The sequence below is a fragment of the Rana temporaria genome, chromosome 2 (genome assembly GCF_905171775.1).
Source record: "Rana temporaria chromosome 2, aRanTem1.1, whole genome shotgun sequence".
Lineage (NCBI taxonomy): Eukaryota > Metazoa > Chordata > Amphibia > Anura > Ranidae > Rana > Rana temporaria.
Genome location: NC_053490.1, coordinates 465,407,645 through 465,432,997, shown reverse-complemented (window position 1 = coordinate 465,432,997; position 25,353 = coordinate 465,407,645). Strand labels below are relative to the sequence as shown.

Below are 25,353 nucleotides of genomic sequence, written 5' to 3'. Positions count from 1 at the left end.
GATTAATAGTAAATTTGTGTGAAACCACTACTAAATTAATATATCACCACACAAGTGTCCCTAGCAGAGAATATTTGATGAGTGAGCAGCTGTAGAAGTAGTTCTTTGTTAACTAGTTTCGGAAGCACCAGAACTGCTGCAGTTTTCACTTTGACCTGTTAATTTCTGGCCCATGGGAGCAGCAGATAGTAAATCAGAAGTTAAACTTTCACATGAATCTACTTCTTTACTTCAAAAGACTCGGGCAGAAAGCGAAAAACTAGTTGTAAATAGTTTATACGGCATGGCATACATGTAAATTGGCCAGGTACAGGATAGTTACAGAAGAATTTCACACTAACTAGGCCTGGGTAGTTTTCTTGTTGCATATTTACTGGTTAAGGGTCTTTATTACTATAACCCTTTTGCTAGACTAGCTTTCATAAAGCAAACTGGTACTGAGAGAATATGGGGACTGCTACTACAAGCCTCAAAAAAGGCATCAAAGCCATTGGAGTAGAATGACAGCCATGCATCTAGCATTTCCATAAGGATAGGTCAGCTATGACATCCTTCATACTCTCTTAGTCCAGGTTTCCGTTAAAGTGACCCTTTACTTTTCCCCTGGAAAGCAGGGTCACTTAATTTTCCCAGTAACACTCACATTTGCTTCATTCCCTCGCTACTTCATTCACGAGGCAGCAGCGAAGTGAAATACCTGGTACAGCTGGGTATGGGGAGCATTAGATTTACTTCCCTTCTCTTATTTGAAAACCTTGCCAGGACAAGGTGCTCTGGTGAGAATGACAAAATGCACCACTTGCGCTGTTTATTTTGACGCAAAAAAAAGCTATGGGAATGGAATGAAGGAGTTACAAAAAAAGGGTCAACAAAAACTTTAACTACAAATTTTATGGTTTACTACAAGTTATATTCTGCGACTTGTCACCTTTATATAAGCGCAAGCATCATGTTTGTGGTACAAAACATTTTTAAAAAAGATTGTTACTAACTGGAGTGAATGCACATTTAAAAATTTTACATACATGCAATTATAAAAAGAGAAAAGGAAAAAGGTACAAAAAATACTGTGTATCTATATACTATATATATATATATATATATATATATATATATATATATATATATATATATATAGGATTTCCTCTCACTTCCTGTTTTGGCTATAGGACGGAAATGAGTGGAAATCTCCCAAATGTGACACTGATTGCAAAAATAAAATTATCAGAGGTTATAGCCCTTCCTTATCATATCCAAAATGAAAAAAAAATGTTGTTTTAATTCCACTTTATTAAATACTAATTAATGTTCACTAAGGGTTAATGGGGGGCTAAATTGTTGTTTTAAAACTAGTTGTAAAATAGTAGCTTTCATTTGTAAATGAATGCAGGACAGGACCTCAGCTGTCACACTGACAGCTCAGTCCTATAGCTTACCCTGGGACAACCACAAACACAGATGGTTACACAGGGAGAGCTGCGCCCCCCAGGTGTAATCTTCAGGACTGAGCTGTCAGCTTGACAGCTCAATCCTGCACATCTCAGGACAAAGCTGGGTGATGCAGGTCCATGAGCAAGTTCCACGCAGTGCAGCGTCAAAGGCGGGTGCCTTTTCTGCCTCTGCCTTGGTGCAACCCTGGTGACAATGCCTGGTGATTGTCCTAGCACTATCAGATAAGGGGTGTCCCTCCTCAGCCTTCTGTAAGCTTAAAAAGCCAATTTGGAGATTGCTCATAGCCGTCTTTTTAATAAAAGTTAGGAAAAGAGAATACATAAAGTTTAGCTCTATTTAATATTTTCTACTATTTTTCAGTCATGTGCAAAGCAAAATCCTGTTTCATTTGCAGAAATAGATCACCAACTTGGAAAATGAGATAGTCTGACGGACCCCACATGTCGTCACCTTGGTTTTGCACTTTTAGCAGCTCTATTACTCAGAACTGCAAAAAATGTAAAAGTGCATTGCAAGCTGATATAATAAGTAAATGATTATGTAACAGACTTCTGTGTTTTTATGCTTGAATACTTAATGCCAAGTTAACAAGGTCAGAAAATGCCAATATTAATGGAACCTGAAATAGTTTTTTTGCAACACAGTGTGGAGTTAAAGCCTAAGTTTACCCATAAAATAATCTCTAAATAGAGATCTCTACATATAATTATAGTGACATAACACTTGTAATCAGGGCCGCTGTTAGAAGTCATGGGGCCCCGTACAGCCTACCTGATGGGGCCCCCTTTAATCCTGCCTTTAACCCCCCCCCCCCCCAGGCCACTACCCTGCCCTCACCTCTGCAGATTTGTCACTGTTTACATATGCACACGCGTTTATTGTGGCTTATCAGTACAGGGGGACAGCAACGGTTTTAAAAAAAAATGTAAAATTTTATTAACAATAATTTTTTACACTGTGTCTTTCATTTTTTTGTATCTCTTTTATTGTAGTGACAGTGACATGTCCCCTTTATGGAGAGATCTCAGGTCTATTAAACCCCATATCTGTCCTCTGGCCTCCAAAGCATCTGATCAAATGTAGATCGGTTTGATCACATGCTTGTTTAAGCCGGTCATTTCTTCTGGTTTCTGACGTCACACAGTGGGAGGAACTACTTCAGTTCCACTCACTGTGTCCCAGGAACTGGATGCCGCTACTTACATCATTAACAGGACCCCTGATTGCATTGGAGAGCCCAGTAAAGGCAGTGGCAGGATGGTGGTGGAACCCCCTTCCACTGACTGCCTGTAAAAGTAATCCAGGGGCTTCTTAGCCACTAAGATTACTTTTACTTTGTGCAGAATCGCTGGGGCTAAAGAATTATATCTTGATCATTGCTGTAGCGATGATCAAGATATCACCCTTACAATCCAGCATTGTACCAATATGTTGCTGGTTAAAGGGGGGTGGTTGGGGGGCACATGTTTACTGCCTCCCAAATACAAGTGTAAAGCAGCATCTCACTTCATCTTCACCAGCATTATGAACAGGCAGCATGTGTTCGTTCTGGATCTGTCAGTGTCAAATGGCTTTTGGGTTCTGACTTTGGCTGTACTGTGTTACAAACATTAACCCAGTACAGCCATAACAAAGTAAGCACCCAACAGCAATATGACACACTGTGACAGATCCATTACAGAGCACATGCTGACTGTGCTCCCTGCAGGAGTATCATAATGCTGATAATCATAAGTTGCCATGCTGTGTGTAAGCGCCCATATACAGTGAGGAGTCTATCCTCTGTGCTCCACTCACTGTGTGTACTGCAGCCACGGTGTCCAAGTTCTTGCTCCCTTGCCAGCCACAGAGGAGCCTGTGCCTCACATCAGTCTCGGCAAGTTGGTAAGTCGTCACATGAGGACGGGAGGTGGAGCGGAGGCATCGTAGCATTACTCCGTCAGTGAAGGCAGTGTGCATCGGCATCTGGGACTAATTAAAAAGCAGAGCGATGTGCGGTGCGGTCTTATGTACATCCGCCCGAAATACAAAAAATAGTCCGACCACTGCGCTCACCTCCTGGGCCCCTCTGATGACCTGATGGGGCCCAGGAAAATGTAATTACACCCCCTTTTCTTAAGAGTACTAGCGGGAGACGGGGTGAAATTTAGAAAGCTCTATTTTTTAATAGCCAGAAATTAACTGTCAAGTTGCCCGGGCCCCCCTGTGGAGCTGCTGGGGGCCGGGCCCGGTACAACAGGGCTGCCTGTACTGCCCTATCAGCGGCCCTGCTTGTAATGAAGAATGTCCCCCATTTGCAGGCAGAACACTTGAGTTCAGGCATACTTTCCTGATTTTTTTCCCCCTAAACACGAGTACCATTTAGAGGTAAATATGTTTTTATTGTACATAAAAAATGTATATTTAGAGCAACAGAGGTAAATCCTATTATCCATCTTACAAGTAATTTTGTACAAATTATATAACAAAGGTAGATACAACATAATCATAGATAACTTAGCAATAGAGGTATGCACTCGTAGCAAATGAGAACATAAACAAAAAACTTTAGAGTTAGGAAAGCCAAAAAACAGAGGTCCGCATTTTTAGGTGTATCAAAGGAGGAGTGGGGAAATTAAAAAGAAGAGAGAAGATAAAAAAGAAAAAAAAAAAGAAAGGAGAGATAAAGGAGAATAGAGAGTAAGAGATCCCGATGAGATCAGGGAAAGAAGGAAAAATAAAGAAAAAAAGAGGTTGAGCGAATCTGATAAACCATGTCTATAAAGAGCGGTCAAGATGTTGACTCCACATCTTGACCGATCTTTATAGACATGGTTTATCAGATTCGCTTGACCTCTTCTTTTGTTTATTTTTCCTTCTTTCCCCGATCTCATCGGGATCTCTTAGGCCGCGTACACACGGTCGTTCCAAACCGATGAGAGTGGTCCGACGGGCCATTTCCATCGGTTCACCGCTGAAGTGGCCTGATGGTCTGATGTGCGTACACACCATCGTTCCAAAAACCGATCGGGTCAGAACGCGGTGACGTCAAACACACGACGTGCTGAATAAAACAAAGTTCAATGCTTCCAAGCATGCGTCGACTTGATTCTGAGCATTGGTTTTGAACCAATGCTTTCTGTACTAACCATCGGTTTGGACCGATCGGGCAGCGGTCCATCGGTTCGATTTTTACCACTTGCCGCCCGCCAATGACAAAGTGACGTCGGCAAAGTGGTTGTAGAATCCTGACCGGACGTCATATGACGTCCTCAGGATTCTGAGCCGCTGCGCGCCCCCGGGGGCGCGCATCGCGGCGATCGTTGTTGCAGGGTGTCAGTCTGACACCCCGCAACGCCGATCTCGTTAAAGAGTCTCTCACGGAGGCTCTTTACCACGTGATCAGCCGTGTCCAACCACGGCTGATCACGATGTAAACAGGAAGAGCCGTTGACGGCTCTTCCTCACTCGTGTCTGACAGACGCGAGTAGGGGAGAGCCGATCGGCAGCTCTCCTGACAGGGGGTTCGTGCTGATTGTTTATCAGCGCAGCCCCCCCTCGGATCGCCAGACTGGACCACCAGAGAAGCCCACCCTGGACCACCAGCGAAGGGCAACAACAAAAAACAAAGTCTCAAAAAAAAAAAAAGTCTAAAAAAAAAAAAAAAACACAACCATTAAAAAATAAAAAAAGATGCCAATCAGTGCCCACAAATGGGCACTGACTGGCAACATAGGAAAAATAAGTGCCGCCCCACAGTGTCCATCAGTGCCACCCCACAGTGCCCATCCATGCCCAGTGCCCACCTATCAGTGCCCATCTGTGCCACCCATAAGTATCCATCAGTGCCACCCATAAGTGCCACCCATGAGTGCCCATCTGTCACGCCTATGAGTGCCCAGTGCTGCCCATGAGTGCCCATCAGTGCCGCCCAACATTTTCAGTCTTTTTTTAGTTGTTGCGCAAAAAAAATCGCAGAGGTGATCAAATACCACCAAAAGAAAGCTCTATTTGTGGGGAAAAAAGGACGCCAATTTTGTTTGGGTACAGTGTAGCATGACCGCGCAATTGCCATTCAAAGTGCGACAGTGCTGAAAGCTGAAAATTGGCTTGGGCGGGAAGGTGCGTAAGTGCCCTGTATGGAAGTGGTTAAAGCATGTTTTAAAATTTTGGACCGAAGGACAACAGACCGGTCGGTTTGGACCGATGAAACTGAACCTCGGTCCATTCTCATCGGTTTTGTCCGACCGTGTGTACGCGGCCTTACTCTCTATTCTCCTTTATCTCTCCTTTCTTTTTCTTTTTTTTTATCTTCTCTCTTCTTTTTAATTTCCCCACTCCCCCTTTCAGTCGTCGGGCAAGAACATATTTTTTAGTGAATATGAAGTGGAAAAGTCCATCCAGATAAGTCATAGGACCTTAAACTTGTCAAGTGTATCATTATCTAAAGCCAGCATTACCTGTTTGGAGTTTGCATGCTCTCCCTGTGCTGGCGCTATATAAGTACCTGAAATAAATAACATAAAAATATGCATATGCCATACGTGTGGTATGAATATATGTGCAAGGTAACAAAGAAAGGTCACAGAATGCCTTGCATTTTTTTCAATGAATGCAAACCATTCTTTGATTGGACAAGGTGGATTGGTGGCATCACAATCTCTATGTCATCCAATCAGAGAACGCCTTGCATTCATTAAGAAAAATGCAGGGCTTTCAGTAATTTCAGTAGTTCCAAAACGCCATTTCTTTTCGTGTAAGGCCATTCCGGCTCTCTACCGGCATGTGGAAAGCAATGTTTTGGCCTCGTTGGGCAGTCAGCAGTAAGGTTCATAATACCGCTGACTCATGGTCCAGCAGTCATGGGCAGGAATGTTAATTCTCCTTCACGGAGCACTGGGAAACTCTGCTGGCAGCTGGGAAGGATGCAGGACAGGGTTCAGTGTTGGAGCTTGTTCTGCCACCACATCTCCAAAAAGCTAGTGGTGATTCTGCCACAACATCTGTATGCTCCCCTCCCTCCTCTTCTTCTTACTCTATGGCCTCTTCTGCAGAATTGTCCTCTGAACCAGCAGTGCTCCCTAAAAACTCAAGGGGCTACCCAAGTAGTCAGGCAAAAAGATGTCATGCAGTGCTTAACTTGGTCTGCCTAGAGGACAGAAAGGCCTGGTATGAACTTGGGGTGAACCCACGCCATTTTTATCAATGATTTTTTAGGTATATTGCCGGGATCTGGCAATACATTACAGCCGTGAGCAATTTTAAATGACATTTTTTCCTAAAGAAATTTCATTTTGCTGCAGTACTGTTCTAAAAATGGGGGAAATGTGCTACTTTACAGGCAGACTAAGGAGACCCCCAGGCACAAGTATGTAAAGGAATATTTCATTTTTATTGTTTCACTTTAAGAATTCTTAAAATCACTGCTCCTGAAAAGAAATATGTTTTTGCATTGATACATGTTCCCTGGGGCAGGACCTTTTTATGGTAAAAACTTGCATATAAGCCTTTAAAATGAGCAATTTTGACTTTGAATCATACTTGCCTAGAATTGGTTCGATGCTGCATCTGTCGCCGGCTCTAACACTGAGAACAGAGCGATCAAACACCACCAATCGCTCAGTTCTCAGATTTCCTAGAGTAGAGAGCTGGTGATTGTCAGTCACCAGCTCTCTCTGACCTTACCCCCCCCCTGCATGCTCATTGGAGTGCTGGGTTGTGGAGAGGGCGGAAGCAGCCGACTCAGACTCGCTGAGAGGCTGAGCCGGGTGCTGATCCAGGCATGTGGGCAGATCCCGACTTCATTTTCATGATCTTGCCTGAACCTGGACCGGCTCTATGACATCAGCAGACAGCGGACTTAATCCTGCTGTTTGCTGAAAAAGGATCGCAGCAGTTCAGAACAAACTGCACTCCTGTGATCCACAGACGTACAGCCAAATGAGGGACCTTACTAAAAGGGGCACTAACACCCAATTACACTTGTACTACCAGTCCCCCTCTCACCAGTCTAAATGCTGCATTACAAGTGGCTAAAATCAAGTTAAATTCACTTGAATTTGGGTATTTCAACCGGTAAAATTTAACATATAGTACTTGTAATGATTTAAAATACCGTATTTATCTTCATATAACACGCCCCGGCGTATAGCGCGCACCCCCAACCTGGAAGGAAAATTCCTGGAAAAAAAAGAAATACTTACAGTTTGGATGCCCCTCGTCGGTGTCCGGTCCGGCGTCCATCGGCGGCCTTGTCCGGTCCAGCGTCCTTCTGCGGCCATCGTGGTGTCCTCCCCGCTGTGTTTTTCAGCCGATCCCTGCTTCCCGCACTGTGTTTGAACCACTCCGCCGACATATACCGAGTGCAGTACACTCGGGTATACTCGGGCAGGCTCAGCTCCTCTCGCGTAAAGGACATACAGGACGCACAGGACGTGACCGCGAGCGGAGCCGAGCCTGCCCGAGTATACCCGAGTGTACTGCGCTCGATATATGTCGGCGGAGTGGTTCAAACACAGTGCAGGGAGTGAGTATCGGCGTATATCGCGCACCCACGATTTTGCCCTGATTTTAAGGGCAAAAAAGTGTGCGGTATACGCCGATAAATACGGTAAGTACATAACTGTATTCAATGTGGTTGTTAACATGTGCATGGAGCTCACTTTTAACATCTTTTGAAATACAATACAATTGAAAACACAAGGGTAGTAATTGCATTTTCAATACATATATTATTGTATAGAGTATTATGTTCTCCAACACTGCAGTTTTGTGTATGTGGTAAGTGGATTAAACTGTAAGTTCATTAGGATAAGGACTTATGTGAATGGGTCAGTGTTCCCTGTGGAGTTCAGTGCAATATATTAAATAATATTGAAATAAATTAAATAAATACATGTGTTTTTTAGCATCCATTTTCTTTTTCTTTGTTTGCGATCATGAAAGTGATTGTAAACACAAAGAAGCAAATAGCAAAATAACACAATACAACTAAACAATAAATACAGTGTTTAAAAACATTGCATTTTAATCTGCTAGCTGACTCAAACAAAAGTGAGGCTGGTGACAGACAAAAAGTATCAGATTGTCCAATTTTTTTTTATTATTGTGGCAAAACTATTGTAGGGAGAGAGGAATGTAAAAGTGGCTTGCTTATGATGGAACAGCGCCACCCAGTGTCTATAATATTAGGATCATAGGAAGAAATGCCAAAGAAGCTTTCATAAGTCAAAAGTCATCTTCTAGCAAAAATTGCTCTTGTCTTTCACTTATATCATCCACAAAAGGTTTGAAAATGTTTCTGAATTTAAAAACATTCTTTCTGCTTGCATCAGTTCCTTTTGGTCAGCTCCCATCATTCTCTGTGTTTTTGTATCACAGATGTGCATACCTCGAAATTTTTTGAGATGGGACAGGGGACACCTATTAGCAAAAGTATGTAGGCATAGGACACACACCCTGCCACCTTCTCTGAACTTTCGACCATCAAGAACGCGGTGATGTACAACACTACGACGAGCCGAGAAAATGAAGTTCAATGCTTCCGTGCATGGAATTGCTACAGACGAATGGAATTTCCGATAGGATTTTTTTCCATCTGAAAATTTGAGAACCTGCTCTCATTCTTTTGTTGGCAGAAATTCCGACAGCAAAAGTCCGATGGAGCATACACACGTTCGTAATTTCGGACCAAAAGCTCACATCGGACTTTTCTTGTCGGAATTTCCGATCGTGTGTACGCGGCATAAGACTTAAAATTTGATTTAGCTTGACTTGGTGAACCTGAACTCTCCTTCTTAACCACTTCCGGACCGCCGCATGTATATGTACGTCCACAGAATGGCACGTACAGGCAAATGGGCGTACAGGTACGTCCTTGCCTTCTAGCGGGTGGGGGGTCCGATCGGGACCCCCCCCGCTACATGCGGCGGTCGGATTCCCACGGGGAGCGATCCGGGACGACGGCGTGGCTATTCGTTTATAGCCGCTCCGTCGCGATCGCTCCCCGGAACTGAAGAACGGGGAGAGCCATATGTAAACACGGCTTCCCCGTGCTTCACTATGGCGCTGCATCGATCGAGTGATCCCTTATATAGGGAGACTCGATCGATGATGTCAGTCCTACAGCCACACCCCCCTACAGTTGTAAACACACACTAGGTGAACCCTAACTCCTACAGCGCCCCCTGTGGTTAACTCCCAAACTGCAACTGTCATTTTCACAATAAACAATGCAATTTAAATGCATTTTTTGCTGTGAAAATAACAATGGTCCCAAAAATGTGTCAAAATTGTCCGAAGTGTCTGCCATAATGTCGCAGTCACGAAAAAAATCACTGATCGCCGCCATTAGTAGTAAAAAAAAAAAAAAATAATAAAAATGCAATAAAACTATACCCTATTTTGTAAAGCTATAAATTTTGCGCAAACAAATCGATAAACGCCTATTGCGATTTTTTTAACCAAAAATAGGTAGAAGAATACGTATTGGCCTAAACTGAGGTAAAAAAAAAAATTATATATGTTTTTGGGGGATATTTATTATAGCAAAAAGTAAAAAATAATATTTTTTTTTCAAAATTGTCGCTCTATTTTTGTTTATAGCGCAAAAAATAAAAACCGCAGAGGTGATCAAATACCACCAAAAGAAAGCTCTATTTGTGGGGGAAAAGGGACGCCAATTTTGTTTGGGAGCCATGTCACACGACCGCGCAATTGTCTGTTAAAGCGACGCAGTGCCGAATCGCAAAACCTGGCCTGGGCATTTAGCTGCCTAAAGGTCCGGGGCTTAAGTGGTTAATAAAAATCTGGTAAAGTGAATGATTGGAGGCAGGAGGGGGTCGCGGAAAGACACTTCCCAATGAAAGCTTGCATATCACTGAGCCCTGTGATTCAGTAACCTAAAGTGATGTGCATGCATAGCTTTGTTGTTAACTTTGGAACAGTTAGGATCAGGGTGGATTTGATTTAAATCACTAGTAAAAAAAGGAATGATTTAAATGAATGTGATTTAAATCATAATTTTTAAAAAGCAACTATCATCTCTGTCCCACAGCGGCTTCTCCTCTGACCCGCTGTTTACTCATGACAGTCCAATTTACTTTAATGGGACAGCTGGTGATGCGGCAGTGACACAACAATGTGAGGGACGTGGCAGCAGCAGGTGAGTGGATGCCCGCTGCCATGATGGATCTGAAATGACAGGTGCTCTTTAAATGTAAGGACTTATTCTCGCTGGTAGTCAGAATCTTTAATGTTTACAAACCAAATGAAGGTTTCCTATGTAGAATATTAAGCTATCAGGTTAGTAAAACAGCGATATCAGAACCGATTCAATCATGCAGTTTGTAGTGTACATAGATTTGCAAAACAATGGGATAAAGGAATATTTCTAAACCTGTTTTATCTTATGGTTACTGTGAAAATGTGTGAATGCATCAATGCAGTGCATGTTATCTCTGCTGCAGAACTTGGATTCATTGAATGAGTTTACCAAAAATTTTAATATTGCAGAATATACAGCCTCATGCTACATAACTAAGCTCCATTTCATGCTGAATAAACAACATTTTCTAATAATATATAAATAGAATGAATAGAACAAAACTATCTTTAGATAGATTTTTACTCCAAAGGCATTTTGGTAAGTAAATTGCATAACAAATCTAAAGAATCCGATTTAATTAAAAAAAAAACTTTGATTTTTATCCACCCTGGTTAAGATCCACCTAAACTCAAATTTAGCAGGCCTCTAGACTTCTCATATGCTGATAATTTGACTATGAATGAACACATGTGGAATTATACATAACAAAAAAGTGTGAAACAACTGAAAATATATTTCATATTCTAGGTTCTTCAAAGTAGCCACCTTCAGCTTCAATTCCCTTACTCTTGGGCAGAACACAGTATTCCATATCTTGGCATTCACCTGTCCAGGAACACTAAATCTCTATTTACACACAATTACATTCCCCTTAAAAAAAGATTACAAATTGATTTATCAAATTTGGGCAAACATGAGTTTTCCTGGTGGGGTAGAATGTCTGCTTTCAAAATGATGCATTTACCTCAGGTACTATACTTGTTTAGATGTTTACCTATACCTATCCCCATCCACTTCTTCAAATCTTTACAATCTATCCTTTCTAAGTTTATTTGGAAGGGAAAGAGGTCAAGATGTGCCCACTATAAATTAATCAAACATAAGATGTGGGGGGGAGCGGGATATGTTGATTTCCGTGATTACTTTCATTCCTCTATATTATCCCAAATGAAGGAATGGTTTCAACACTCTCCAACTACGTCTTGGGGTCAGATTGAGTCCTCCTATTGCTGTCATGGCCCTGCCAATCTATGGCTGTTTGGCGCATACATGGGGATCAAAATCCCTACACAACTTCCTCCCACGATGAAAGTATCCATTAATACATGGCTCACAGTTTTAAAATCGGTAGACTCTTCCGTATCCAATCGTATAGCTAATATACCCTTGAATGTACTACGACTAGTTTTAAAACATGTTCCACTAGATCTTTGGGGAAATCACGGTATTGAGTACGTCCGCGACCTGTACGATGATAAGGGTGTGATTAAATCGTTCCAATCCATACAATCTGAATTTAATCTGCCACTATCCTATCTGGATCACTTCTCTCTCATAACAAACTGTTTGCAAAAATTGACCGTAGAAAATATACATATACAATCTTCAATGTGGTCTTATCTTTCTTCACCTGAACCTAGGAAAAAAGGTATCACCATATTTTATAATTTGTTACAAGAAAAACAGAAATTTTCAAAAACCTCCTCTCATTTACAGTGGGAATCAGATCTAGATCAGTCATATACAGATGACCAATGGCGTATAGCATGCAGATTCAACCAATCATCTACTAAGTGTACTTCCTTATGGGAACTAGCAATTAAAATTACTTTACGGTGGTATTATACCCCGGATATCGTATCTAAATTTAGTGACAAACACTCGGACAAATGTTGGAGGTTATGCGGACTTAAGGGTGACTTGCTCCATACTTTGTGGGGCTGCCCTTTGCTTACAAATTATTGGAAGGAGGTATTTGCAATTATTTCTGTTTTATCGGGCACTCGGATTACCCCTAACCCCGCCTTAGCTTTGCTCTCTTTGGGCATTGAAAACTTTGTATTGAACCTCAGAAATTCCATTGTCCATCTCCTTATGGCTGCCAGGCTTTCAATTACCAGAAAGTGGAAAGATCCGTTTCCACCTTGTATTCTGGATGTTATTGATTTGACTAATTTACATTACACATATGAGAGAATGATGGCAGTACCTTTGCTTACTCTTCCTACACATACTTTATCATGGGCACCTTGGAAAAAATGGTACGAAAACAACATATAAACTTTGGTGCTTGTCCTTTTCTTGATACTGCTGTTGCTTGTGCTTTAATTTACGGATCTTGAGGCCCTAAATCTCTCTTTCAGCTAGGGTAAGACCCAAGATAGCTTAATGTTCTTTTATTGTATTTGTTTCCAACTTCATATTGCATACGTTTGGGGCCTATTGTAATTGAAGTGATGTTGTGAATTTCTTTATCTTGATAGATTTATTTTCACTGATCGCTTGCAAAACCTTTCGTAAGCTCATTTCTGCTGTCCAGACTAAAAGTTGTATAATTTTATGCATGTTTCTTATCTCTACTTACTTCCATCGATACATGTGATTTTTGTAAATGTTTTATTATAATCCAATAAAAATGTATTGAATAAAAAAAGTAGCCACCTTTTGCAGCAGACACATCTCTAGAACTGGTAAGAGGAGACTGTGTGAATCAGGCCTTCATTGTAGAATATCTGCTAGGAAACCACTGCTAAAGAAAGGCAACAAGCAGAAGAGACTTGTTTGGGCTAAAGAACACAAGGAATGGACAATAGACCAGCGGAAATCTGTGCTTTGGTCTGATGAGTCCAAACTTGAGATCTTTGGTTCCAACCCCCGTGTCTTTGTGCGACACAGAAAAGGTGAACGGATGGACTCCACATGCCTGGTTCCCACCGTGAAGCATGGAGGAGGAGGTGTGATGGTGTGGGGGTGCTTTGCTGGTGACACTGTTGGGGATTTATTCAAAATTGAAGGCATACTGAACCAGCATGGCTACCACAGCATCTTGCAGTGGCATGCTATTCCATCCGGTTTGCGTTTAGTTGGACCATCATTTATTTTTCAACACCTCCAGGCTGTGTAAGGGCTATTTGACCAAGAAGGAGAGTGATGGGGTGCTGCGCCAAGTGACTACCTCTTGAAGCTCATCAAGAGAATGCCAAGAGTGTGCCAAGCAGTAATCAAAGCAAAAGGTGGCTACTTTGAAGAACTTAGAATATGAAATATATTTTCAGTTGTTTCACACTTTTTTGTTATGTATAATTCCACATGTGTTAATTCATAGTTTTGATGCCTTCAGTGTGAATCTACAATTTTCATAGTCATGAAAATAAAGAAAACTCTTTGAATGAGAAGGTGTGTCCAAACTTTTGGTCTGTACTGTATATGAAAAACCTTATAAAGGAGCCACTATAGTGGCCATGAAGTGCCAGTGTTAGTAAACATTCAGAAAGTCCAATAAAAGGACCAAAGTAGCAAAACATAAGTTTGAGACCTTTAATAGCAGTGATTCCCAGTGATCATATGCTGTATTATCAAAACGTGAAGAATCTCCACATATACCTACATGCTTTTTTCTGTGTTGCATTTTAGACTTGCTTACAGACACTAATAAATGGTCTATTTTTTCCTTTGCCTTAAAGTGATTGTAAAGCCAACCATTCCTTGCATTAAGGTAACAAATGTTTAGGTGTCAGCATCCCCCCATTTTTACTTCTGTGAGCCCTCATTCGATCCAGCACCGTGCATGTCTGCAGCCAGGGGCGGATTGACAACTCATGGGGCCCCCGGGCAATAGGAGATTATGGGGCCCCCGGGCAATAGGAGATTATGGGGCCCCCGGGCAATAGGAGATAATGGGGCCCCCGGGCAATAGGAGATTATGGGGCCCCCGGGCAATAGGAGATTATGGGGCCCCCGGGCAATAGGAGATAATGGGGCCCCCGGGCAATAGGAGATAATGGGGCCCCCGGGCAATAGGAGATTATGGGGCCCCCGGGCAATAGGAGATTATGGGGCCCCCGGGCAATAGGAGATTATGGGGCCCCCAGGCAATAGGAGATTATGGGGCCCCCGGGCAATAGGAGATTATGGGGCCCCCAGGCAATAGGAGATTATGGGGCCCCCGGGCAATAGGAGATTATGGCGCCACACAGTTTACACACACACACATACAGTATACATACACAGAATACACACACAGACACACAATATACACACACACACAGTATATATACACACGCAGAATACACATACACACACTGAAAAGGTACTAGAGAGCCGGGGCAGCTATAATCTTGGGATTTTTTTAAAAACACAAATTTTTACATACTGTCCCTGGTTTTACTGAGGCTGGCAACCCTGATGGGTCCCCCTAGTGGCATGGGGTCCTCAGGCAGTGCCCGAGTGGTCAGTCCGCCCCTGTCTGCAGCTCTTCTCTCCCCTCCCTTCCAGGTCTCACTGGCTTTGCTGGGGCACCGGGAGCCAATGGCTCCCAGTGCTATCAATTTAAGCCGGTGGCGAGGGGGCAGGGGGTGGGGCCGAGTCCCTCTGTCTGTGTCAATGGACGCAGCAACGGGGCTCAGGAGCGAGCATGTACTAGTGCTCCCATAGGAAGCCGCTTCTCATGGTGGCACTGGACAGAGAGGAAACGCCAGGAGTGCTGGCGGGGGACCTGAAATGAAGAGGTCCAATAGGAGCAATTCCATTGTACAGAGCAGGTAAGTATAGACATGTTTGTTACTATTTTATTTTTATTTACCTTTACAATTGCTTTAAAAAAACACACTAACATAGCAGCCCTTTAAAACTTTTCTTTTATCCTGACTTTTCAAAAAGCTGGACACTATTTTGGTGGATGTTTTTTTTTTTTTCCACACTGATGGCGAAAACTGACATAAAGTGCCTATTGAACCCAAAAAACAAACATTTACAGGGATACTTTCACACCGAGCAGCCCCGGCGCACATCATCGCTATTTTTAGCAGCGCTTTACCATAGTTTTTGCAGCGATTTTCACCTTCACCCTTTTAACCTGCGCTAACGGCCGAAAGATAGTGAAAAGCGCCCGCAAAGCACCGCATTGGCGGCGCTGCCCATTGACTTTAATGGGCAGGGGCGCTTTAGGAGTGATGTATACACCGCTCCTACATCGCCCTTAAAGATGCCGCTTACAGGACTTTTTTGAGCGTCCTGCCAGCGCACCGCTCCAGTGTGAAAGCCCTCGGGCTTTCACATTGGAGTGAAAGGAGAGGCGCTTTACAGCCACTATTTTTAGCGCTATAGCGCCTGAAAAAGCATCTCAGTGTGAAAGGGGTCTAAATTGCAGCTTACAAATTCTTAGATGTGATGGCAGCATTCGATTACTTTATTTTTAACTGTGATATGGCCAGTAAGTCTGTTGTTTTTAAACAAAACAAGATGTCCTGCAGCTGTAGCAGTTACAGGTTTGAAGCGCCTAGAAGCGATTCAGTTCGCATGTGCCGCGCTATATAAGTTTTTCATTCATTCATTCATTCACAGGGGTGCTTACAATGATTAGCTTTTATTTATTTATTTACCCCGGAAGAAAAAAACCTGTTTGTTGTAACTGCCTAAAGCTGGAGTTTGGCTTCAGTTTGTTAGTGTATCTAAACCTGCTAGTACATTTAACACGTCCCTCCCCCCAGGTTAACAAAGAAAACAAATGCAGCCACCAGATCTAAGGATTGGTAAACAATTCCAGTTCAATTCCACTTTAATGACAATCTAGCAATGCGGCTTTATTCAGACCATATCCACACTGGCCCAGATTCAGGTAGATCCGAGCAATATTTGCGTGGGCAAAGAGCAAATATTTTTCTCTGCGCCCACGCAAATATTGCGTTTTGCCCGCGATTCACGGAGCAGTTGCTCCGTAAATTGCGCGGGCGATATGCTAAACAGCCGGGCGTAAGGCTGCCTAATGTAAATGATCCCGCCGGGGGCGGGAATTATTTAAATTAGGCGCGCTCCCGCGCCGAGCGAACAGCGCATGCTCCGTCGGGAAACTTTCCCGACGTGCATTGCGGCAAATGACGTCGCAAGGACGTCATTTGCTCCTAAGTGAACGTGAATGGCGTCCAGCGCCATTCACGGTTCACTTACGTAAACGACGTGAAATTTAAATTTCACGAGCAGGAGGCGCAGCTATACTTTAGCATTGGCTGCCCCTGCTACAGCAGGAGCAACCTTATGCTAAAGTCGCCGTACGGAAACTCCGTACCTTGCGTGCTCAGGGCCCGCGCAACTTTTGTGAATCGGTGGTAGTATGCAATTTGCATACTATACACAGATCACAATGGCCGCGCCACCTAGCGGCCAACGCAAGAATGCAGCCAAAGATATGAAGGCATAAGGAGGCTTATGCCTGTCATATCTTAGGCTGCAGTCGGTGTAACGAGGTTCCTGAATCAGGAGCACTCGTTACACCGGAGCAAGTAAGCCCTTGCGCCGCGCAACCTATGGTTGCGCGGGCGCAAGTGCTTCTTGAATCTGGGCCACTCTATATTCTATAGGGCAACACATGACAGGGAACAATATGATCAAACAGGTTTCCTAGTGCCACAATGATCTCTGCATGATCCCTCTTCCCTATATTGCTTGAAAAAAAGGAGTATCTATGGGAACAGAGTGCCCCTCTTTAGGGCAGAAATTGTCCCAGGAAACATTGTAAGGCAGTCAGATTGTGCATGGACATTTTATTGTTCTTTAACATAGCTTTATGGATTAGGCAGCTGTTTACCTCATTCTCTATGTGCTGCATGTTAAACATTTATAAATTCTGCACTTTGATCATTCTAACACATTTCTTGTACTGGCCATATACAGCTTCTACATGTACTTTGGTCATTTAAGCGATTGTCTAATGGCAGGTTAGGTTATTGCCCAAAACATGGCCACTAACACTTCCAGAGGGCCAGCGGCGGTGCTTCCATAAAGAGCGCAGGAGCGCCGCCCCCCTCTCCTGGCACCGCTCTAATTGCCATAAATAGATTCATGCATTGCATGAATCTATCTATGGTGGCTGCTGACACCCCCTATTCAGGTGTTCGGCCCCTTTTCGGTGTCAGTAATGCAATAACAAGCTCCAGCATTGATGTCAGGGACCTCAATAATAGCCCCCAGCATTGGTGCCAGTGCCGCAATAATGACATCCAGCATTGGTGGCAGGGACCACAATAATAACCCCCAGCATTAGAGTCAGTGTCTGCAGTAATAACCCCTAGCTCTGTTGTCAATAACTGCAAAAATATCCCTCAACATTGGTATCAGTAACACAAAAATAAACTCCAGCATCGATATCAGGGACTGCAAATATCCCCCTCAGCAAGTACTGGTTTCAGTGATTTGAATAATAACCCCCAGCATTGGTGTCAGTGGCTGAAATAGTAACCCCCAGAATTGGTGTTACTGCCCACAGTAGTTGCCCCCAAATTGGTGCACAGTGGCATTGCCTTTTCAAACCTCCTTCACTGGTAGTCAGTGGCAATGCTGTTAACTCCAACCTGGCTTGATAGTCAATGGCAGCGCTCTTACATCCCACCCCCTGCATAGTCTGTATTGGTGGTCAGTGGTAGTGCTGTTATCACCCCCACTGGCGGAAGGTGGCAATGGCACACACTCCTACACTGCTCTCTCTCTCTCTGATGACATCAGGCCCAGGTTTTTCGACACCCTAGGAGAAACCTAATTTTGCTGCCTCCATTGGCTCCACCCCTGACTCCCCCTCCTTTAACCTACCCATGTGACAGTAGGCAGCCCTATACAGGAAGCATCGGCTTCCTCTAGCGCTGGTTTCAGTTCTGCGATGCACCTCTAATTACACCACCAGTGGGATGGAGCAGCTGCCTGGGACTGAGTTAGCTACATGCTGCAGCCTGCAGAGCATGCAGACGCGGAGAGAAACCAGTGTTTGGGTGCCCCTAGGCAGCAGTGCTCCCTAGGCGGCTGCCTAGTTTGCCTAGTGGTAGCACCGGCCCTGATCAGGCCAGGACTTGCTTCTATTGTCCTGCAGAGATCACTCCACCTGACCCTAATAGCTTCATATTAGCGGGTATGGGAACACAGAGAGCTTCCCAGTGCCCAGAATCCTGCTACCATTTTGCACTGGTGCCCAAAGTGGCTGACCCTACCCAGGATGCTGTGGGCCTTATAGAGAGAACCTGCAGGCCGCAATCGTGCCAAAGGCTGCATGATGGGCACCAACAGAGTTGGAAATGTTTAACACAATTTTATTACTCAGTTGCTGCATGTACATAAAGTAGTTCTAACTCTCAAAAGACCCCAGCTTCACAGCAGTATTGCCAACGAGGTAAGCTACTGTTGTCTGAAATCTGAAAATTTAAGCCCAGTTCCAGCTAAAGCAGTAGTACTTTTGGTTTGTGCCCCCCCACTGAGGAGATTTTCTCAGTGACAACTGTTCCCCTCTTCAGCTGTCATAGAAAGAACAAGTTAAGTGAAACCTCCTTAACAAAAGTTATGGACAGCAATAGTGGTAGTGCTGTTATCACCCCCACTGGCGGAAGGTGGCAATGGCACACACTCCTACACTGCTCTCTCTCTCTCTGATGACATCAGGCCCAGGTTTTTCGACACCCTAGGAGAAACCTAATTTTGCTGCCTCCATTGGCTCCACCCCTGACTCCCCCTCCTTTAACCTACCCATGTGACAGTAGGCAGCCCTATACAGGAAGCATCGGCTTCCTCTAGCGCTGGTTTCAGTTCTGCGATGCACCTCTAATTACACCACCAGTGGGATGGAGCAGCTGCCTGGGACTGAGTTAGCTACATGCTGCAGCCTGAAGAGCATGCAGACGCGGAGAGAAACCAGTGTTTGGGTGCCCCTAGGCAGCAGTGCTCCCTAGGCGGCTGCCTAGTTTGCCTAGTGGTAGCACCGGCCCTGATCAGGCCAGGACTTGCTTCTATTGTCCTGCAGAGATCACTCCACCTGACCCTAATAGCTTCATATTAGCGGGTATGGGAACACAGAGAGCTTCCCAGCGCCCAGAATCCTGCTACCATTTTGCACTGGTGCCCAAAGTGGCTGACCCTACCCAGGATGCTGTGGGCCTTATAGAGAGAACCTGCAGGCCGCAATCGTGCCAAAGGCTGCATGATGGGCACCAACAGAGTTGGAAATGTTTAACACAATTTTATTACTCAGTTGCTGCATGTACATAAAGTAGTTCTAACTCTCAAAAGACCACAGCTTCACAGCAGTATTGCCAACGAGGTAAGCTACTGTTGTCTGAAATCTGAAAATTTAAGCCCAGTTCCAGCTAAAGCAGTAGTACTTTTGGTTTGTGCCCCCCCACTGAGGAGATTTTCTCAGTGACAACTGTTCCCCTCTTCAGCTGTCATAGAAAGAACAAGTTAAGTGAAACCTCCTTAACAAAAGTTATGGACAGCAATAAAAACTTAACAGAAGTATTTATGGTTCCCAAGAATACGCAAAAAATAGGCTTGGCTGGAGCATAACATCTTATACAACAGCTGTTTAAATTATAATCACACATTGCAAAATAACAAAAAAAAAAAATACGAAAAATATATATAACTGAAATATATTCCAATATTTTAATTTTTACAATAGTACTTATCCAATACATAGGAACAATGATTTGATATTTTAAGAAATATGTACTTACTGCATTGTCCCCCAGAGCTTTCTTGATACTAAGTCGAACTTTAAAGGCATCTGGTGCATCTGAAGAATAATAAAACTCTAATTAATATTTACCATCACATTATGCATTGATTATAAAGTTCCTAGTACCATACTTACTGTATCATGTCTCCATGGGGTATACAACTTGGTGTAAAACATACACTCTAGGGTCAATTTGTTCAGAGGGCAGTTGGCTTACCAATATGTTCTTGTAGCTTAAAGGGGTTGTAAAGCTTTGTGTTTTTTCACCTTAATGCATCCTATACATTAAGGTAGAAAAACAGCTTGCAGTCACCGCCCCCCCCCCCCCTCCCGATCCCCCGTTTTACTTACTTGAGACCCGAATCCCCTTGGGCGCAATCCCGAATTGCTTTCACCGAGCTCTAGTCAGCTCTTCATTGGATGATTGATAGCAATGCAGCCATTGGTTCCCGCTGCTGTCAATCAAATCAATGGTGCGGTGCGCGGGGGGGGGGCAGGGCCGAGTCATACACCCCCTCGGGGGAGAGCTTCCCAGAGGACGGTTAGCTCTTGCGGGGAGGAGCCGCGAGAGCTGCCGTGGGTCTCCATAAGAGGACGTTCAGGGCCACGCTGTGCAAAACGAACTGCACAGTGGAGGTAAGTTTGACATGTTTGTTTTAAAAAATAAAATAAAAACGAACCCATAGTATCCCTTTAAGCAAATTAACTCTACACAGCACAGTCCTCTGTTTCATAAAACATCCAAATGTGTGAAAAAAAATACATCAACAAAACTAGATAGATAGATAGATAGATAGATAGATAGATAGATAGATAGATAGATAGATAGATAGATAGATAGATAGATAGATAGATAGATAGATAGATAGATAGATAGATATACAGTACAGACCAAAAGTTTGGACACACCTTCTCATTCAAAGAGTTTTCTTTATTTTCATGACTATGAAAATTGTAGATTCACACGGAAGGCATCAAAACTATGAATTAACACATGTGGAATTATACATAACAAAAAAGTGTAAAACAACTGAAAATTTATTTCATATTCTAGGTTCTTCAAAGTAGCCACCTTTTGCTTTGATTACTGCTTGGCACACCCTTGGCATTCTCTTGATGAGCTTCAAGAGGTAGTCACCTGGCACAGCACCCCATCACCCTCCTTCTTGGTCAAATAGCCCTTACACAGCCTGGAGGTGTGTTTGGGGTCATTGTCCTGTTGAAAAATAAATGATGGTCCAACTAAACGCAAACCGGATGGAATAGCATGCCGCTGCAAGATGCTGTGGTAGCCATGCTGGTTCAGTATACCTTCAGTTTTGAATAAATCCCCAACAGTGTCACCAGCAAAGCACCCCCACACCATCACACCTCCTCCTCCATGCTTCACGGTGGGAACCAGGCATGTAGAGTCCATCCGTTCACCTTTTCTGCGTCGCACAAAGACACGGGGGTTGGAACCAAAGATCTTACGTTTGGACTCATCAGACCAAAGCACAGATTTCCACTGGTCTAATGTCCATTCCTTGTGTTCTTTAGCCCAAAACAAGTCTCTTCTGCGTGTTGCCTTTCTTTAGCAGTGGTTTCCTAGCAGATATTCTACCATGAAGGCCTGATTCACACAGTCTCCTCTTACCAGTTCTAGAGATGTGTCTGCTGCAAAAGGTGGCTACTTTGAAGAACCTAGAATATGAAATCTATTTTCAGTTGTTTCACACTTTTTTGTTATGTATAATTCCACATGTGTTAATTCATAGTTTTGATGCCTTCAGTGTGAATCTACAATTTTCATAGTCATGAAAATTAAGAAAACTCTTTGAATGAGAAGGTGTGTCCAAACTTTTGGTCTGTACTGTGTATATATATATATATATATATATATATATATATATATATATATATATATATATATATATATATATATGATCGAAGCCTTTTAACACCATCCTCAAGTGCATATATAAAACGTTATCTCTTTTAAAAAAAAAAGTCCCATCAGCCAGTAGGGTGCACAAGTGTCTTTGCATGAAACATTGATGCCCCGTACACACGATCGGGATTCCCGGCGGTAAAAAGTCCACCGGGAATCCCGGGGGAAAAACCGAGAACCTGCTCGGTTACTTTCCCTGTGTACTCACCAGAGGTTTTCCTGTCGGAAAAACTGCAGTTAGGGCCTTGGACGAGAATCCCGTCATTGTGTATGCTCCACCGCAGTGTTTCCCATAGGGAAACTGACGGGAAAAAGACCGCCAGGAATCGCGGCAGGAAAAAAAGAGAACATTTTTCATTTTTCCTGCCGTGATTCCCGGCGGTTTTCCTGTCAAGAAAACTACCATTTAGCATACACACGGCCAATTTTCCTGGCCAAAAGCTGTCATGGGAAAACTGGTCGTGTGTACGAGGCAAGAGAAGTATTGCAGTGGTAAGGTGTTTTACTGAATAAGATCACTTCATACTGGCTGATGGGACTTTTTTGAAAGAGATTAACTTTTATATATGCACTTGAGGATGACTTGAGTAAAACGGTTAACGAGCATTTTAAAAGACGAGCAACTCTTTAAAAAAAAATTCGGACTCGATTTGCGAGTGTTGTCTCGCGAAACGAGCAGAATTCCAGCTAATGGGGTGTGCAGTACCGCATTTGGCCTGAGGTGCAGGAGTGCCAAAGCTGAGCAGAGTCGATCAGAGACGTTCAGAAATACTCAGTACCTGGGTGTTTCCAAGCCTTTCCGAGGTCAGCCAAGCTGTCCCTGGGTCTTTCCGTGGTTCTCTGGCGTCCCCCATCTCTGGCCACATGCGGTATTGCATGCCATTAAAGTCAATGCAAAAGGAATTATTTTTGTTTCTATTGACTTCTATGGGGAAACTCACTTTGATATAACTTGCATGGGTTACTGGTGAGCAGTGGCAGTCATATACATGTACACAGGGAGTGGGATATGAGGATAGAACAGCCCAGTAACACTAATAGGTAGAGGGACACATGGACTAAGTACAGAATACAATATAAACACAATCAAGATTAACACAAACCAAATTCAAGTATGAACTGTATTCCTAGCGGCGGTATCAGTCTGCCAGCTAGATCAGATAGAGTTGCAACTTGCAAGTACTCTCCGTTCTGATTCGTTTCCACACAACTGTCATATACTGGGAATTGGAGAATCATTTGTGTGGAAACGCATGAGTTCGGAGAGTATTTGCAACGCTATCTGAGCTAGCTGGCAGGCTGATACCGCCGCTAGGAATACAGTTCATGCTTGAATTTTTTACCTCAATGTAGGTGTAACAGATATTTTTTAATAAAAAGTTGGCTTATTTACACTGAGGCTTCTCCTTTTCCGTATATGATCCTTGAATACATGGAGTTCATCCCTGCAAGCATATCAAGACATGCTGTTTTAAACCTCCACACCTGTGATTATCCCTACACAAGCTCGTTTGATCTCCGTAATAGGGATCCATCAAATCTGGTAAGAGGCCATCCTCTTTTCTTATGGACAGAACACTGTTAATTTTTTCTGAACACTGGCAGTCACGGAGTGAAAAGATATATTCTCACATTTATTTGTCATATTTTCTATCAAGTTTGTGGACTTGTTTATGGACTTGAGTTTAATACTATTAATCCCTTTTTGGCAAATTGCACCTTTTTTTTATTGCATCACTAATATATATATATATATATATATATATATATATATATATTCCTATACATTTTTCTTTGAGCACTCAGAAGTGATTGCATCAATTCACTCATATTGTGTGTTAATTTAGTTTTTCATCACATGAGTCCACTAATTTAAAGGAACAGCGCACCATTAGTTATTTGTGTTTATGTTATCCCTTCCAAGCCGAGATTAGTGTTGCAGCAGTTCCATACCAGACCAGGGCAGATATATATATATATATATATATATATATATATATATATATATATATATATATATATATATATATATATATATATATATATATATGTAAAAATAAATATACAGTTATAAAAGCTTGTGTTTTTCATATAACTTATGAACTCCTATAAACCACAGCTATTGACCATTTCACCAAGAATAGACCTAAGATCAACTGTTTTCAATCAAACTGAAATGAACATCCACTGGATAGTGTATGCCAGACTATAGAGTTGTATTGCTAGAGATCAATATGGATTGCCATATTTGCATTGGCAAGTCCCTAGCTGTTAGTCCGGTGTTCCAGTAGCCATAACCTACCGGCTGTGGTCACCTTTTGCAAATATGCAGTCCGATTATTGCATGGTTGAGTTGTTATAATTCAAATCATGTAACAAGTTCACCCTCCATCCATATTATTTATAACTCTAACTTGATGTAAATGTTAATACTTTAAATTAGTATGATAAAATATAATGCATAAAAAGTAAGACAATGGTATTTGTTTCCAAGCCAATCAGATTACAGCACATATTGTTCCAATTCTGGTTAGAAAAATTAAAGCAGGCATTACAAAGACAACACACGTCCCCCAAAATTTGTGTAACAATAAAATACAATGTACATTTTCCAAGCACTAAGATACTTCTCCACTTCTCATGTACCACTATGAGATCAGGGTTGTACATTTCATATACAACACTGTCCTGTAAATGTAATTATTTGGTTTTACCTGGTCTGCATAGATTAGAATTTCCGAAGTGGAACAGAAAGAAAAAAAGAATTAGAGTTTTTCCCAACATCCTTGTAGAATGAAAATCCATGAGAAAAAAAAGAATTCTGGGTCACTGAGAAGCCGTCTTAAAAACTTAGCCTGTGAAAAGGGCTTAATTATTAATCTCTCGGTCTTGAGCCAAATGATCTGAAATGGCCATGTTATTCTAGCAATTTGTCACCAGTATAAGACAGTAATTATAAAAAATTATTTGCGTTTCCTAATGATTTCCAGATACAACCACCAATGTTTGCTGGGAAGGGCATTATAGAAGTTTCCAAGTAGAAAATTGTATACAATTAATATATTTTTGTATAATATTGCTCTTGTTAAAATACTGCTCTGTTGTAGGACAACAAGAAGGCAATATGAGAAATAGTATATAAGCTTTACAGGATGTAGAGACTTAGACACTGTATAG

At 42.6% G+C, this 25,353-nt stretch overlaps 1 protein-coding gene across 1 annotated transcript in view; it reads right to left on the bottom strand.

Moving 5' to 3' along the window:
- The window catches only part of CLTRN (collectrin, amino acid transport regulator), a 63,049-nt gene extending 38,037 nt beyond the window's left edge, over positions 1-25,012 (bottom strand). The window contains exons 1-2 of the mRNA XM_040338662.1: positions 24,891-25,012; positions 20,245-20,303 (exon numbers count right to left, since the gene is read on the bottom strand). Coding sequence (XP_040194596.1) covers positions 20,245-20,303; positions 24,891-24,981 — 150 coding nt within the window. The 5' untranslated portion in view covers positions 24,982-25,012. The remainder of the gene's footprint in view (positions 1-20,244; positions 20,304-24,890) is intronic.
- Positions 25,013-25,353: the final 341 nt, after the last annotated feature.